The sequence below is a fragment of the Hyperolius riggenbachi genome, chromosome 6 (genome assembly GCF_040937935.1).
Source record: "Hyperolius riggenbachi isolate aHypRig1 chromosome 6, aHypRig1.pri, whole genome shotgun sequence".
NCBI lineage: Eukaryota > Metazoa > Chordata > Amphibia > Anura > Hyperoliidae > Hyperolius > Hyperolius riggenbachi.
The window spans coordinates 346,166,322-346,184,623 of record NC_090651.1 but is presented as its reverse complement, the minus strand read 5'-3'; the positions used below and the strand labels follow the sequence as shown (position 1 = coordinate 346,184,623).

Here is an 18,302-nt window from a genome sequence, read left to right as displayed (position 1 = left end):
AATCTTTTTTTTTTTTAAAACCTACTTAGTAATGATCGTAATCAGCTAAACTTTAGCAACTACCCCTAAGTGTAATTAGAAATTGTTAATTCAATTGACTTATGTATAAGCATTCGTAATTACGCATTAATTTACCCGTAATTTGCGCATAATTTTGTACTGATTTTGGCAGTGAGTAGCAAAGCACCCATACATGCTATTGCTACTAAAATAGCTACTTATGTTAAAGAGAATAGTGCAGGGTACAAGTTAACAAAAAAAAAGTTTGGCTTAGTCAAACAATATATTTACATTTACAGCGTGTGACGTGGCCCTGCCAGTCCAACTAGCCTGTAAATGTGCGGTCTTAAAGAGAAACTCCGACCAAGAATTGAACTTTATCCCAATCAGTAGCTGATACCCACTTTTACATGAAAAATATAATGATTTTCACAAACAGACCATCAGGGGGCGCTGTATGACTGATTTTGTGCTGAAACCCCTCCCACAAGAGGCTCTGGTACCGTACGGTACTCTGGGCAAACTGCCACAATGTAACAATGGCACACACAGGAAATGGCTGTTTATAGCTGTCTGTTAAAGCCAGAACAGCTACATAATCTGCCCACAGTAACAATGTCACCATGTAATACATGTCAGAATGTGAATCTGGGAGAGGAAAGATTTTACAATGAGCAAACTCTGACTAAATCATGTATACATAATTATTGTAAAAATTAAGCACCTTTTTATATTAAATTATTTTCACTGGAGTTCCTCTTTAAGCCTGGCACAGATAACGTTTCTATATCGCTTGACAGCATGGAGTGCGTTATCAAGGAATATCCTGAAGCAAGTGCAGGAATCAGGGGAAGGTACCCACGTTGGTAAATGTGCTTCTTACTTGCTAATATCATCATTATTATTTAGTATTTATATTGCGCCAACATTTTCCGCAGCGCTGTATATAGTATATAGTCTTGTCACTGACTGTCCCTCAAAGGAGCTCACAATCTAATCCATTCCCTACCAGAGTCCTATGTCTATGTATGTATTGTGTAGTGTATGTATTGTAGTCTAGGGTCAATTTTAGGGGGAAGCCAATTAACTTATCTGTATGTTTTGTGATGTGAGAGGAAACCGGAGTGCCCGGAGGAAACCCACACAGACACAGGGAGAACATACAAACTCCTTGCAGATGTTGACCTGGCTGGGATTCGAACCGGGGACCCAGCGCTGCAAGGCGAGATCGCTAACCACTACGCCACCGTGCTGCCTATGCATAGATTGTTCACTACATGAGGCTTGTTTTGGAACTGTGTCATCAGGATCCCAGATCTACTAGTGTGCTGCATTACCTCCCTGTCACAATACCATCACATGCTGGCAAAGTCCAAGTGCGGACATAGAGACATTTGAGTGATATTGACCAATTGGATTGGTGTGTATGTGGTATGAGTGGATGCTCGACACAGCCAACTGTGAGGTTATCAGGGCACGGTAAACACTGCCTTTTTCAAGGGGTTCTCTGTTTTGTTTTGTTTTTTTTTTTAAATCTGTGTGTCAATAAAATATCCATTGTTATTTAAAGAAGTCTGGCTGTGACTGCATTTTATGCTAGATTTTGTTTAATTGCCACAGTCCAGCTCCTCTTTTATGGGTTAACAGGATGTCAAAAGGCATGCGCTCCTTACCTTATTTTTTTGGATCCCTTTACCTTCTATCTTCAGGTTCTTTTTATTCCACCAAAACCATAAAAGAGAAAGAAACTGCTATTCACATTTCTCACTTGAGAATTTGAAGTCAAGTAGAGTTCCTGAATGCTGAGGCATCTGTGGTTTCTATAGGAAATGCGTATATTCTAGACCTATAAGTCTCAGAAGTGTTACCAACTCCAAAGGAAGAGGTAGATTATCAGATAAGAAGAATGCAGAGGACAGAGCAGATATGGCATTGGTATTTCTGCATCATGTAGATGTGTGACTCACTCAGGTACTTCACTTAGTTTCTGAAGAAATAAAAGTTGTTCTTCACATTAAGAAACAAAAAAACGAAATCTTTTGGAATGTGGCTTGCTCCAAACTTTTATTTAAAAGTGGACCTGAACTCACAGGTCAGAACACAGGACTGAAGGATATTTACCAAACACACAGGAGATACTCACTTCCCAAACAGTTCTCTGCTGCTTATATAAAGCCTGCAGGCTGCTTGTAAGCCAATCAAGAAGTGCACATACACATGACACCTAGTCTGCAGTGATTAATTCAAACAGAAGCTGAGCTACTCAGCTAGTCATTGGAGAGGGTTTCAGTTGCATATAGACAATGGCTATATGGCCAGCAGGGGGCACCAGCATGCAGGATATACCCTCTCATCTGCCCCCCTCCTAACTAAACTGCATGGGAATCTACAATAAAATTAAAAACAATAATGGTGCACAAGCCAGCCTGGGGCCCCAGGAACTCTCACTGCCCGGGGCCCCAGAACCAGCATGCAACACCATATGTGAGCGCAGCCAAGCCCTGGATCTGCCACACCCAGGAGCTTGTCCCCAACTGCTCTGAGACTTACCAAACACACAGGAGATACTCACTTCCCAAACAGTTCTCTGCTGCTTATATAAAGCCTGCAGGCTGCTTGTAAAATTATTGTTTTTAATTTTATTGTAGATTCCCATGCAGTTTAGGTAGGAGGGGGGCAGATGAGAGGGTATATCCTGCACGCTGGTGCCCCCTGCTGGCCATATAGCCATTGTCTATATGCAACTGAAACCCTCTCCTATGACTAGCTGAGTAGCTCAGCTTCTGTTTGAATTAATCACTGCAGACTAGGTGTCATGTGTATGTGCACTTCTTGATTGGCTTACAAGCAGCCTGCAGGCTTTATATAAGCAGCAGAGAACTGTTTGGGAAGTGAGTATCTCCTGTGTGTTTGGTAAGTTTCAGAGCAGTTGGGGACAAGCTCCTGGGTGTGGCAGATCCAGGGCTTGGCTGCGCTCACATATGGTGTTGCATGCTGGTTCTGGGGCCCGGGCAGTGAGAGTTCCTGGGGCCCCAGGCTGGCTTGTGCACCATTATTGTTTTTCACAGGACTGAAGGAAACAAGAGAGTAATCCACCCTGCATGTATTTAGAGAGTTTACTCTGTCTAATTCCCCCTCATCTGTGACTGATCACCACTGTAATTTGATCTCTCAGCTCTGTCAGCTCAGGAATCTCAGCAGTCCTCGGCAGAGCAGCTATGTTTGTAAACACAGGATGTTAACCCTTTATCTTCTTCCATGAAAGCAGGAAGTAGACACACTGCATATTTTATTGCAGGATTTCTATCAGCTGTAACAAAGAAATGTTTTTCTTTAAAGGTTATTATGCTGTTGCGTATATTTTAAAGCAGAGAGGAGTTCAGGTCCGTTTTAAAGAGGAACTCCAGTGAAATTAATGTAATAAAATAGTGCTTCATTTTTACAATAATTATGTATAAATGATTTAGTCAGTGTTTGCCCATTATAAAATCTTTCCTCTCACTGATTTATACTCTGACATTTATCACATGGTGACATTTTTACTACTGGTAGGTGATGTCAGAGGAAGAAGATGCTGCTTGCTTTTATGGCAGTTGGAAACAGCTGTAAACAGCTGTTATTCCCCACAAGGCAACAAGGCTTCCACAGTGTGATGTCAGAACCATGGTCCAGGCATCATGCTGTGGGAGGGGTTTCACTACAATATCAGCCATACAGAGCCCACTGATGATCTGTTTGTGAAAAGGAAAATATATCTCATGGGAAAGGGGGTATCAGCTACTGACTGGGATGAAGTTCAATTCTTGGTCACGGTTTCTCTTTAAAGAGGCTCATGAGGGGGGTCCCACACATTTTTTTTTTATTATTTAAACTTTTTAATAGCCAAATCACAGATACATTTAAAAAAAATGATGTGGGGGTAGCTAGATTGTGGAGCCTGGGCTGTGCGGGGCTAAAAGTAATGTTGAGAAAACTGAGGTTCCTTTTATCGGAGGTCAGTGCTCGACAGCAAAGCTCCAGGGAGTTCAGACCTGAACAGGCCAGACTTTGGAATATAAGCTTCAGGAATCAAATCTCAGCTCTTGTGAAACATTCCTTCTTTCATCTAAGGGGCCCTTAGATGAAAGAAGGAATGTTTCACAAGAGCTGCCACTATCGCGAATTCGCATGCGTTTGCCGCATGCGAATTCGCATAGCCAATACAAGTGGATGGAAGATGCAGACCACGCGGGCATGATGGATGAGGTAAGCAGCAGGCGATAAACACCCGGGGGAGAGGGGCAGACAACACAAGGAGAGGGGGAAGAGGCATGCAGGAAGCCGCGGACACATGCGGGAGACAGGAGGTGGCTGGATGGTGTAGGAGGTGGCTGGATGGTGTACTGGTTAAGACCTTGGTTCGAATCTCGGCTCTGCCTGTTCAGTAAGCCAGCACCTATTCAGTAGGAGACCTTAGGCAAGTCTCCCTAACACTGCTACTGCCTATAGAGCGTGTCCTAGCGGCTGCTGCTCTGGCGCTTTGAGTCCGCCAGGAGAAAAGCACGATATAAATGTTATTTGTCTTGTCATGGCGAGGACAGAAGTGACAGGTGGGGAAACAGTAGAGACAGGAGGAGGAGAGAGGAGGACGCACACAGGCAGGGAATCCCTGACGGTAAGTCCAAACTGAATAGCCAATTGTTTCGTTTGCCATTTACAAACACCTGACTATTTACTCAGTGACTCAGTCCAGCCTACAACTACGTACTGATCATATCTATGCTATCTGAGACATATCTATACACTCAAGACATGTACTATGTGCTTCATAGATAAGACATATATTACAGGAGTGACAACTATGCTCTCCATATCACCGAACTGGCATCATTATTTTCTATTTACTCTATTACGCATATGTTACAGGAGTGACATCATATTTTACAGCAGTGACAACACTATTCTGTAGGTGACAAGACAACACTATTCTGTAGACAATTTAACAATAATATGTCATTATGTAATTATATCTTAAAATCCCCACTTACTACTATATTCAATTCTGGTGCTGTTTCCCTTTATATGTCGATTGCATTTTAGCACAATAGAAGTTTGCAGACAATCCCCCTCTGTAATTGTTTGTACTCAGGAAATGACACGAGTGTCACAAAGAGGCAGAATATTTCCTATGAGCTGTAAAGGCTGTGGTGAGACCCACACTTCTTGTAAACCAGCATTACATAGCCAAATAACTTCTCTGTGCACACATCAGTGTCAGGGTCGGTTCTAGACTTGCAGGGACGGATCTAGACCAAGTTGCCCCAAGTTGCGCCTGGGGCAAGGTCAGGTTTTGGCGCCTAAACTGCCATTCCCCATCCAAATTTTGCCGCCTTTTTAAGAATTCAACAAACTGCGCCTGGGGCAAGAGACCCGCTTGCCCTCCCCCTAGATCCGTCCCTGTAGACTTGTAGCTGCCTGAGGAAAACTTGTGAGGATACGCCCCCCCCCCCCCCCCCCAGGGCCAGCGCTACCATAGAGACAAAAGAGGTATTTGCCCCGGGGCCCCGACCTCTGCTTGGGCCCCAGCAGCACCGACCCTGCGATATTTTCTTCCCCCCGACCACCTTCCTGCTCGCACTGCTCCCCGGGGCCCTGCTGCAAGTATATTAGCAGCCATAATCACCTTATCCCCATCGGGTGAGCGGGCGGCAGCGGCTGCACTCGGAGACACTCTGTCTCCCTCCCACTCTATGACCCAGCGTGTGTTTACACATGACGCGCCGGGTCATAGAGTGGGAGGGAAACAGACTGTTTCCGAGTGCAGCCGCTCACTCGACGGAGATAAGGTGATTATGGCTACTAATATACTTGCAGCAGGGCCCCGGGGAGCAGAGGGGTAATGGGGGGGGGGCCCAACGATGAAGTTTGTCCCAGGGCCACAGGGCCCCTTGAACCGGCCCTGCCCCCCGCAAATTATAATGACCGCACAGCACCCAAAAATTTGCACCGCATGTTATAGCTGCTGTGAGCCCCCCCTCTAAAACACCCTCAGTATAGGTAGGTAGTCAGGTATAGGTGCCCCCAGTATTGGTAGCTAGGTACAGTTGCCCCCAGTATAGATTAGCCAGGTACAGTTGCCCCCACTATAGGTTGGCCGGATACTCTCTTCACTTCCTGTTTCTGCCTGGCGCTACCCCCAGACTTCCTCCACCTCAGGAAGTCGCCTCACTTGGCATCATGGGTGGATCGGGTCTGACAGTGTGTGTAGGAGTGTTTACCAAGGTATAATAGCAGAGTAACACACTTATCAGAGATGAAAGTTTTGGTGTGCATAGCAGAGAGCTCATGTGTAAACACAGGATGTTAACAATATGTCTGCTTCCATGAATGCAGGAAGTAGACAAACTTCAGCTTTATTGCAGGATTTGTATCAGCTGTAACTAAGAAATGTTTTTTTCTGCTGTTGCTTATCTTTTAGAGCAGAGATGAAGTTCTGAGTTCAGGTCCACTTTAAGCCTCTGGGCGCTAGGCGTATTTATGACTGTTTATGACCATTGTTTACTGCCTGAAGAAGCAGTAATATACCTGTGAAACGCGTTGCAACCCCCTGTTTTTTGGAGTATGTTAATAAATATATGTTTTCTTGAAAACGGAAAGTTTCATGTCTGCTTTCGGGAGGTGAGTCCACCTCTGTCTCCACAGCAATTTTAAAACTTTTAACAAATTTTATCCTGTTGGCGCCTCTGTTCACCGTTTACGACACTTCCTACCAGAGGATGTTCAAATATGTCACGGCACTGTCCTCTCTATAAAATCCTAGATAACACAGTCTATTTATCTCTGAGCTGATAAAAAGACTGCGTACATGCAAAAAGGGCATCTGGAAAAAAGGGTGCGGGATATAGAGGAAATTATAAGTTTTTATTCCAAAACAATATTTTTCGTTTCTATATTTTAAACAAAAATGATTTTTTTTTTTTTTTAGATATCCCATTGTTTTATTTTATATTTAAACATTTACAAAGTATATTGAATGTTTTGTCGTCTATGGCAGCTTGTTAAAGTTATTGGAAATCAACTGTAAAAAAAAAAAAAGCCAGATAGTTACGTAAGGAGAGTGAAGGGAGCCCGAGAAATGCCTAGAAATTAACTCTTTCAGGCACCAAAATAAGAGAAGTAAAATAGCCTGGTTATCAATATTGTTTGCACTTTACATGCACGTTTATCTCAACATGTCACATGTCGCCTCGTGTACAATTTAAGGTAGCCATGCATCAGGCGACTTGGCGGCCGATCGACCATCCAAGTCGATAATTATTATTGAATCAGATGAATATCGGTGTTGCCAAGAGCATGTCCAATCAAGGATGTGACCAATTTTGGGCCGAAATTGGTTGCATGTATTGGCTGGACATGCTGCAAGATGAAGGGCCGACTTCTTTGATCTAGTGCTGGCAGTGCAATGTCCCCCCCCCCCCAATGTAAACTGTTCGCTCCTGTTGCCCGGTGCCAGCGTCGGACTGGGATGTGGAGAAACTGAGGAAATCCACCTGCTGGCCAAGCAGCAGTAACCCTGTGTTATCACTCCCAATAGTAACCTGCAGCAAGTCCTCACTGTGAGCAGCAACACATGATTACTGCTGCTTGGCCAGCAAGTGGATTTCTTCAGCTTTTCCAGCTACCAGTTCAACACTGCCCAGTGCAGTATGCTCAGTGCCGGTGCTAGACTTTTTGCTGCCTGAGGCAAACTTGTGCGGAGTCCCTCCCTCCCCCCCCCCAATTTGTAATGATTGCACAACACTCGACAATTTGCCCTGCACGTTATAGCCACAGTTCAAACAAATATACAGTAGGTAGCTAGGTCTAGGTGCCAGGTCTGCCCCCTTCCTCCCTCCACCAGCTGCCGCTGGTTTACCTGATCGAGTTGGAGACTGCCCTCCTCCACCACATTGTCCGGTATCCCTCTTGCTGCATGCGAGGCGCAACATGCAGCAGAGACCTCAGATCAGCCATGAACCGCAGTCTAGACAGGAGAGTGGTTGCCCTAGTAATGGCGCATATACAGTATAGCAAGTAAGCACTTCCTGTACATGCACCACTACTAGGCCACCGCTCTCCTGTCTTCACTGCAAGTCGCTGCTGATCTGAGGACTCAGTGCTGCATTCAGTGCGGCATGCCAGGCATGCAGCGAGGGCCGGGACAAGATGGTGGAGAAAGACGGTTGCCCACTTGATTAGGTAAACCAGCGGCAGACGGGGAGGAAGGGGGGCGGGTGGGATGCTCCCCCTTGGAAGATGCCACCTGATGCAAGTTGTTCAGGCGGCATCATGGAAGAACCACCCCTGAGTATATTTTACTTGTCCATGCCCAACGCTGGCTCCGTCTTCATACTCGCACCCACTGTGACTGCCAGCATAACGTGGGCACATATGTGATGTCATCCTGCATGCCCATGTGACTACAAGGTGGGGGTTTTGGCTGAAGGGAATCACTCTATTAACCAGTTCACCCCCAAGGGTTTTTACTCTAACGGACCAGAGCAATTTTCACTTGTCAGTGCTCCTCCCTTTTATTCCCTAATAACTTTATTACTACTTATCACAAGAAAATGATCTATACCTCGTTTTTTTCACCACTAATTAGGCTTTCTGTGGGTATGTACATTTTGCTGAGAATTTTTTTATTATAAATGTGTTTTAATGGGAAAAAACAAAAAAAATGAAAAAAAAATCATTATTTCTCAGTTTTCAGCCATTATACTTTTAAAATTAAAACATTCTCCTGTGGATAAAACAAACATATTTTATTTGCCCAGTTGTCCCGATTATTAAACCGTTTAAACTATGTCCCTATCACAATGTATGGCGACAATATATTATTTTGAAATATAAGTGTTATTTTTCTGTTCTGTTTTTTTTTCTTCTGGCCATAATTACAAGCCCCTATATAATAAATTAAAATTAATTTCCCCCCATAAAATATAGATTAAAAAAGGCAACTATTTATTTATTTATTTGAAGCTGATTTTTTTTTACAAGTGTTTTTTTTTTTTGTTACAGTTTGTTTATTAAATTGTTACAGTTTCCTGTTATTGTGAATGGCCGCTGTTCGCGGTCGCGTCCATTCACTCCAGGCAGTGCGATTGGGTAGAGGACCACTCGGTCCTCTTCCCCAATCACCCAGCATGGGAACCCGATGGAAACGGCAGTGGTAGCGGCGCGAACACGTGCAGAGCGGCGGCGGGAATGCGCGACGTATTAAAGCGTCATGTTGCCATTAACAGGCAAAAGCATGACGTTTTAATACGTTAGTTTGCCGGTAAATGGTTAAGGATAGTTTTTTATTTTTTTTAAAAACAATTCCTCCCAAATACAGCATACTACACATGCAGCAGAGATCAGCGCATACTCACTCATTTTCATTCCCAGTTCCTCCCCACAGTTCTTGCTTCTCAGGAACCACTCCAGTGAAAAAAGTAAGCAGTTAAAATTGGATAAAACCACCAGGTCTCTGGTGGTTTTTCTTTGCTTTCAAACACATTTCCTCAATGGCAGTTGCTAAGCCTCACTGATAAAATAGTGTGCGAGTGAGTAGGCTGGTATTTTACTATTTTGGCAGTTAGACTTTGCAACTGCCATTCAGGAATAGCTTTTGAAAACAAAGAATATCCTGAGAATCCCCCATGAGGAGATGGACTAGTCCAAAAGCTGTCACTTCTGTCAGATTTTAACTGCTTCCTTTTTTTGCTGGAGAAGTCCTTTAACATTAGTATTTCTTTTGCTTTTTCTTAAGGACCTCCTCTAGTCAGACCATAATTATACTTGCTGCCCCGTCTGTAATGTTCTTCACTCCACTGCCAACCAGTTCCGTGGCATCGTCTAAAAAATTCAACATTGCTGTCAAATTTGTAGAAGCGGCCAGGAAGGGGCAGATTTTCTCCCCTGCTCCTTCTTGCTCTCCGCCTGCTAACTGCCCACTCTCCTCCTTCTTCCAGCCCTCCCCTCCTCAATGATGAGAGAGGAGGACTGGAAGGAGGTGGGAAGTGGGCAGAGAGCAGGAGGGAGCAGGGCAGAAGATCTGCCCCTTTCTGCTTCTTTCACAGGCGCTGCAGGTATGTGTACCGTAAAGGCCCATACCTAACCTGTGCCTACTGATGCTGTGCCCCAGGACAAATTACCCACCTTGTTTCCCCCTAGCTACGCCTCTGACCATGACACGTGAAAATTGCATTTTAGTGAATGTAGCCCCCACATTTTTCTATTGCCCTTAATCAGTTGAAGTTCACTTTTTCGCCTAGGTGATATTGTCACATCTTACCACTAAGATGCCTTTTAAGCTACCAGCAAGCAACAAAATAATTCTGACAGTACTTTTTCACCAACTTTGTGGTACTTTTTTTCAGTTGCAGAGCGCTGAAAAATTATATTTTTTGCCTCTGGTATATATACCAGAGGTAAAAAATATAGGAGAAACTGGGGGAGCTGGCATGCACGGGGAGCCACCCTGAGGCCCCCCGCCCCCTCCCCCCCCCCCCCCCCTCCCGCCGTACTCCTTTCTGCTGCTAATTCGCTGAAGTCGGGCATCACTGCTCCTGAGCTGGCCCAGCTGCACGTCCAGCAGAATGTGATCGCGTCCGGAAGTGTTCTGCGCATGGGCGTGACATCACTATTACCCAGTCCGCGGGTTTATTACCCATACAGTTACCGTATTTGCTTTTGTGTACAAGTAATATTGTCTGATCTAGTCTAATGATCCCTTTTCAGCTCTCTGCTTCTACAGCAGACGGAGCTCATTTTCAGCACAGCTAGGAATGTAGCAGACAAAGGAATGTAAACAAAAGATAATGTTATCACCTCTTCAGATGTGGCCAGAAGCTTTCCACTGAAGCAAGGAGCTTTCCACTTTAACTGTTTGAATGCTGTTCTGCTACTCTTTTTGTTATTTTTTTTGGTGTTAGTAGATTTTGGGCTTGATTCACAAGCGGTGCTAACCTACTTAGCATGTCTAAAGTCTTTAGACGCGCTAACCAGGGTGCTAAGTAGGTTAGCACCGGATTTCTCAATCAGATTGTGCGCTAACTTTGCGCGCGTAAAGTTTTACGCGCGCAAAGTTTTACGCGCGCTAAGTCCCATAGGCTTTAATGGGCACTTCGCGCGGTGCGCCCTGTGCTCTGTGCAGTACGCGCGTAAAGTTTTATGCGCACAAAGTTTTGCGCGCGTAAAGTTTTATGCGCGAAAAGCTTGTTTAGACGTGGTAAGGGGGTTTTCACAGGCGTGCTAACAGTTAGCACCGCTTTGTGAATCAAGCCCTTTATGTTCTAAATAATCTTTTAGTGCAAAGAAGAAATGCTGCATTCCATACCACTTTAAGCAACCTTCTGTCTATTACTGGGCATAGCACCTGATATAAACAGAGCAGCCTAGTAGCTTGCTGTTTCATTGGCATAATTACATTTCTCCACTTAATAAAATCAGCCTCAGAATGTCATTTTGCTTAAAGTTGTTGTAACAGGTGCCATGACTGCTACTTGCCACAAGGTGTCACTTGTCTGACTTTAGTTCATGTCTATTTACGGGATTGCTGCACTCCGGATCTCATTCTAGCCTCTGAGCTCTGCAGGGTCTGTGATCTCCAGTGAGTATATCTTTAATTTTGCCTAATAACAGTTTTTTTTTTTTTTTAAAAATGGTTTAAAATGTGATGTTTTTTTATTTGCATTAATAGTCATTTCTTGCAGGATTTCCTTTCAGAAGCATATTAATATTGCGTCCAGCTATTTATATATTATACAAAAACACTATGCTAATCAAAGTATAACTGAACTTAAGTGTGCTTAAAATGTCTCAACATTATGCTCTGAACAATAACATAATGCAGTTACATTTTACTACTACTGTTTTTAGCCCCATTTTATAATACTGGCATGTCACCTCCAGTACATACAAGTTGCCAATCTGTGTCTATGCTGATAGTATACTAGCTGCTGTGTGTCCTGGTCTCTGTTGGAAAAAAATCTGTTTGTAGTCGTTGGTGGATCTTGGCTTGCTTCACAATATTATTTATTTCTGACCCATGAAGCTCCTTAAAATTACAGTTTTGTATTTCCATCTTTCTAATGGTACCCATACATGGTACAATAAAAACGTTTGATTTTCCCGTTTTGTTTTTTTACCAAAACGAACAAATTGAATGAATGTTGAAACATTTTAAATGTTCAACTGGGTTAGTGACTGTATGGTAAGGCTTCTGAGGGAAAGTTATAACAGAGTTCCCAAGTAGTTTTGGTGTTCAAATACAGGTCTTCTAATTCAAAAATCCCAGCCAGAAGGAGGAACAATCAGAGTCTCATAAAGCACAGAATCAGCCGCAAGTGTGTGTCTTCCTCATGACACTCTCCACTAGCTGAGGTACTGAAAGGCGATGTGCAGCATAATCTGGGTTTATACAAATTACGGAATTCAGATTTGAACATCAACACTATTCCCAAGTACCCAGCTATGTCATGGAGGCATACATGCAAAAATAGCACTGGGAGATTTTGGCGCAGGGTAAAGCCAAACCATGGCTCACCCAGCTCCTGCAAAAGTACCAGCTGCGTTAATTACTGTTCCCACTCCAGGCCACCATGGATGTAGGGGAAAGATGTAGTTCAGCTGCCAGCTATAGCTGGTGGCTGAATTAAGCTGTTTTTAAAGTAATTTGGGCTCCATCTATTGGAGGTGCCCAAATGACTGTCTGAGAACTGCTATAGCCGTAATTCACATTCAGTCATGGAGGCCCAAAAGCGGCTGAAGTGAATTGAAATCACACACAGACTCACACTGAAAAAGCTATGGTAAAGTCCACCATACGCTATTCAATCTATGCAATGTACAATTTTTTGTGCAAAGTTACCAGAGAAGGGCTTATTCTACAAAAACTCAAATAGTGAAACAGATGCAAGAAAAGATGAAATATTAGAAACATAAACCAAAGATTGAGCTCCGTTATCTGTGGTTGTTGTTAGTACAAAGTACTAGTACCATGAAAAATTCCTTTTATCCATGTTGTTGTCTTAGTCCACAGATCATTTGTTCCTGGTGTAGACATGAACTTAAGCTTTGGAATCTGGATATGTCTTGTGGTGGCTGTGTTTCAGCTTTGGAGAGGTAAGTGTACCTCACTGGTAAGGATCAGTTACAGCATTAAACTCAGATCACCAGTGCCAAGGGCCATATTTGTTCTTCTTACCGCCCAAGACTCACTATCCCGGGCTGCCCCCCAACTGACAGCATCCTAAACCCCCCCCCCCCAACAAGGCAGGCATTAGATTGTAGGCCCCCCTGAGGACAATTAGTGAAATGATGGCAGGCATCCTATATAATAATAGCTAAGTGTCCCTGCGTCATCCTGTCCCTGTGTCCGTATGTTGCGCTACTGCACATGTGCAGGACAGACAGTCGTTGGGACAGGATGATGGAGCCAGGGAGCAGGGGTGGATGGGTGCGCGCATGTGCGCATGGCGGATGGGTGCGCGCGCATGCGCACTGACATGCAGCAGTGGTGGCGGTTTGAAGAAACCTAGAGCCCATTTTTAAACGGGCATAGGTCTACTAGTTACATTATAAGCTCCTTGGAGGACAGTTAGTAACATGATGGCAGGGGTGTATGTCTTTATCTGTGAGTAATTTGAAGTTGGTGATGCTTTTCTACTTTTCTAAACTCAAAGTATTACATGTAAAAAATGAGATGATAAAAACAAAATAAGTCTTGCAATGCATTTTCTAGTGCACCAGAACCATAATATAATCATGTGACCTTGTGATGTAAATTTCCTGTTTTAAGAACTTCTTTGATGACCAAAGTTCCCTACTTGGGAAGACAAGGCCTGTGCTTCTTTAGACCATGGTTTGGTTAGTTTGGGAAAAGCTAAAGAAAACTGGTAAAGGCCACCAAGAACCATGTATATTTTCAAAGTTGTTGAGGTATAATAGTAGCATTTTTTTCTTTTATTAAAAATAAGTTAAATAATATTCTTCCACTACTCCTCACGAAATTTGAGGAACATTTCTCACTGATTACTGATATGATTCTGCTTGCTTCCAGATAGCGAGGGCCTCGATGGATACACTCTCAAGGTGGACCCTTTGGTCATAGTAGAGGAAGGTTTTTGTGTAACCATTCCATGCCAATTTACTGCCAACAACAGAAAGAGGTTTACAGGCAGCACTGGTTGCTGGAAAACAAATCTTGAAACCTTTGTGCTTTCCACTGATATGTCGAAAGACAGGAAAAAAACAAACTTCAACATAACAGGAGACCCCGATGTCGGTGATTGCACATTGATGATAACTAATGCCAGTAGAGAAGACACTGGGACCTACTTCTTCCGCTTTGAAGAGAACAGAGATAGCGCCACCTGGTATAATTACCGGGATAACAATCTCTATGTATATGTTGCAGGTGCGATTTTATTCACAGACATCAGATATATATATCTGTATAATATATATAATATATATATATATATATATTTATACATGTTAGTAATGTGATACATACACATATGACTATGATAGGGATTAGATTGTGAGCCCCTCTGAGGGATAATTAAGTGACAAGATAATATATTCTGTACAGTGCTGTGGAAGATGTTGGTGCTATATAAATACTAAATAATAATAATAATAATATTGCCATTGGATGAGCATTGGATGTACTTTAATTTTACCCAATTCACTGCGCTGATAGTTACAGTTGAGGAACACTCCGATTAAACAAGTGGTGGTGCCATATCTAAAATACTTCAATAAAGCCTAAAACATATACACATAAGACTGCGCAACATCCCTGTCCCTGATATAAGTCTTGTATACAAGATGCGATATCCTGAGGTAAATTTCAACACTTATCAAATGTCCTTTTATCCAGCTTTTCAGTGGAGTAATAGCTTGCTAGTAGCCTTGATTATAATCACCGCCACCACACCCGTGTGACGCATGGGGAGAGTCCAATAAAAACTCTATGCCTGTTTGACATCATGGAATATGTGAGTGAGCAATTTTAACTAAACTTTTAATAAATTGAAACATTTTTACGCTATGGGAAGCCTTGTGCTTTATTTTGAGGTTCAATCTCTGTGAAGATACTGCTGTATAAGCGAAAAGTGGATGGTGATAGGCTGGGGATCGCCTGAGAGTATCCCAGAAGAGCTTATGACCCATCTTAACAGGGGATCATCATTGGATAAGGGTGAGGGCCCAGTCACACGGGTGTGGTGGCGGTGATTATAATCAAGGCTACTAGCAAGCTAATACTCCACTGAAAAGCTGGAGTGTTGATATTTACCTCAGGATATCGCATCTTGTATACAAGCAGGACTTATATCAGGGATGTTGCGCAGTCTTATGTGTATATGTATTGGATGTTCTTTGATTAAGGAATATGGTACCAATGTAGCTAAAAACATTATCGTTAATCACTGGAAGAACCCCAGCCTCCCCGATCTAAAAGAGTGGATTGTAGGGATGTATGCATTATGTGAGAATGGTGAGTATGACAGCTCTAACACAGTATCCAGAACATGGAGAGATCTTACAAATAACATCAATTGAGTATCTCAATGGAGATGAGGTGAGATGGGATGGGACAGGAGACAGAGTCTCCACAAGAGGGACAAGTGAATGTGAAGACAAGATAGCGTGGTTGGAGGATGTATGGTCGTGGGGATAATAGGTGCGGTGATAGGCCTGGATTAGCTTTGTTAGAGATATAGACTACAATTAACCTTGAAATTAGCTATTGGACTGCACTAGAGTGTGAGAAGGGTGTGGATGGTGAAGAGGATGGTGGTGTGTGGACCCGGGACTGATGGTGGCAGTGGGATATAGTCATAATTCGTGTAGGTGGTGTGGGGGTTAGTGTTGGGCCGAACGGTTCGCCTGCGAACGGTTCCATGCGAACTTCAGTGGTTCGCGTTCGCGTCCCGCAGGCGAACTTTTGCGGAAGTTCGGTTCGCCCCATAATGCACCATGAGGGTCAACTTTGACCCTCTACATCACAGTCAGCAGGCCCAGTGTAGCCAATTAGGCTACACTAGCCCCTGGAGCCACTCCCCCCCCTTATAAAAGGCAGGCAGCGGCGGCCATTACGGTCACTCGTGTGCCTGCATTAGTGAGAGTAGGGCGAGCTGCTGCAGACTGTCTCTCATAGGGAAAGATTAGTTAGGCTTAGCTTGTTCCTGGCTGCATACCTGTGCTGTTCAGTGAACCTGCCACTGCATACCTGTTCTGTTCAGTGAACCCGCCACTGTTTTAAAGCACTTTATTCCTGTCATTTAGCATTCAATGTGATTTCTGCCCTTAAAACACTGCTTTGCGTCACATCCAGATTTTTCCCGGGGACTTTGGGCGTGTATCCCACTCCGTCATGCCCATCTCCAGGTGTTAGACCCCTTGAAACATCTTTTCCATCACTTTTGTGGCCAGCATAATTTTTTTTTTTCAAAGTTCGCATCCCCATTGAAGTCTATTGCGGTTCGCGAACTTTAACGCGAACCGAACCTTTCGCGGAAGTTCGCGAACCCGGTTCGCGAACCTAAAATCGGAGGTTCGGCCCAACTGGGTGTGCTGTGTGGGGTGTGGTGTCGGGGGTGTGGGGGGCTATTATTTTCCCCCCCCTCCCCCCCCCACTCTGCTCCTGTGGGCTGGGGTGCTTCTCCCCATGTGCGCCACTGTTGCCTTTTAAGCCCTCCTTTTCTACTTTCTTTTTTTTTTTTTCTTCATTTCTCCTTTTCTGTTCTCTTTTACTTGCCTTTCACCTTGATATTGGCAAGAAATTTGATAATAGCAATACTTAATTAAATTACTTAATTTTTTCAAACTATGATGATCACACAATTTAACTCAGGAGTGAGGCAATGGAGGAGACATTACTGCCACGCCACTAGTTGAATACTCTCTAACTGGGGTCGGTGTGCTGAGTTTGAGGGAAAAAAATGAAAAAAAAAAAATAGCTGTGACATCACTAGAAGTGCGCACGGCAACTATACCGGAGTTTGCTGCATCAGATGGCTAGCATTACCCCTTTGACTGAAATAACCGCAGTGAGACAGTTTTTGTAGCCTTCTACCAGTCTCTGACATCAGCCTGAGGAAAACTTGCCCCAATACTTAATGCAGAACTCTTCCAGCTGTGAAATGTTTGAGTGGTTTCTTGAAAGTACAGCCCCTTTCAAGTCACTTATTGGGATTAAGATCAGGGTTTTGACTTGGGAAACACCAGAACTCTAATTTTTTTAGTTTTCGACCAGTCCTTGGTGGATTTACTGTAATGTTTTGGGTCATTATCATGTTGCAGAGTCCATTTCTACTTCAGCTTTAATTTGCTTACAGGTGGTCTGACATTTTCCTCAAGCACACTCTGATACACGTTAGAATTCATGCTGGTTTCTGTGATGGTCACTGGGAAGTAAGAAGTGGCCCCAAAGAAGATACTTCAATTTTGGCAAAAAATAATAATAATAATTTAAGACGAAGGCTTACCTGAGGCAGTAAACAACTGTTAAAGGATAAATAGTTTCTTTAGCACTAAAACAACACATTCCCCAGGTAGAGATGGCCCGAACGGTTCGACCACGAACTTATTCACGCAAACATCGGTGGTTCGCGGTGAACCTCGAACTATATGCGAGTTCGACCCGCCCCCTATACTACATCATTAGGGTTAACTTTGACCCTCTACATCACAGTCAGCAGACACATGGTAGCCAATCAGGCTACACTCCCTCCTGGAGCCCCCCCCCCCCACATAAAATACAGGCGGCATCAGCCTTTTCACTCACTCGTGTGGCTGCAGTAATTAAAGAAGCGAGAGAACCTGCTGACATAGGGAAAGCTTAGTTAGGCTCTTGTGTTAGGCTTGTTAGGTTGCTCCTTCTTGCTGATACTTATTGCTAAAAAGCACTTCCCATCCTCAACAGCTCTTTTAAGACTTAATGTTGTTCTTGTGATCTATTTTTTTTTTTAGTGTGTGTGTCCCACAGACACTTGTGTTGCATATACAGCCCTGTCAGTCAGTCGCAGCTGCTGGACCTTGGCCCCTTGGTAATTCCTACTGTGCCACTGCCAGGCCCAGCACATTCAGTGACTACCTGTGTGTGTGACAGCTGCACATTTGTAATACCAATCACTGCATACCCACCTGTTCCGTGCACCCACCTACCTACGTAAGCGCACGCAGTGTTATATACCAGTCAGTCGCTGCACCTGTTCACGGGATCTGTGTGTGTGTGACAGCTGCACATTGTATTGATACCAGTCACCGTACCTGCACCTGTGTGACTG

At 43.8% G+C, this 18,302-nt stretch overlaps 1 protein-coding gene across 1 annotated transcript in view; it reads left to right on the top strand.

Annotated features, from left to right (window-relative positions):
* Positions 1-18,302, top strand: part of LOC137522240 (sialic acid-binding Ig-like lectin 12) — a 134,528-nt gene that overhangs the window by 99,245 nt on the left and 16,981 nt on the right. The window contains exons 7-8 of the mRNA XM_068242272.1: positions 13,039-13,128; positions 14,066-14,422. Coding sequence (XP_068098373.1) covers positions 13,039-13,128; positions 14,066-14,422 — 447 coding nt within the window. The remainder of the gene's footprint in view (positions 1-13,038; positions 13,129-14,065; positions 14,423-18,302) is intronic.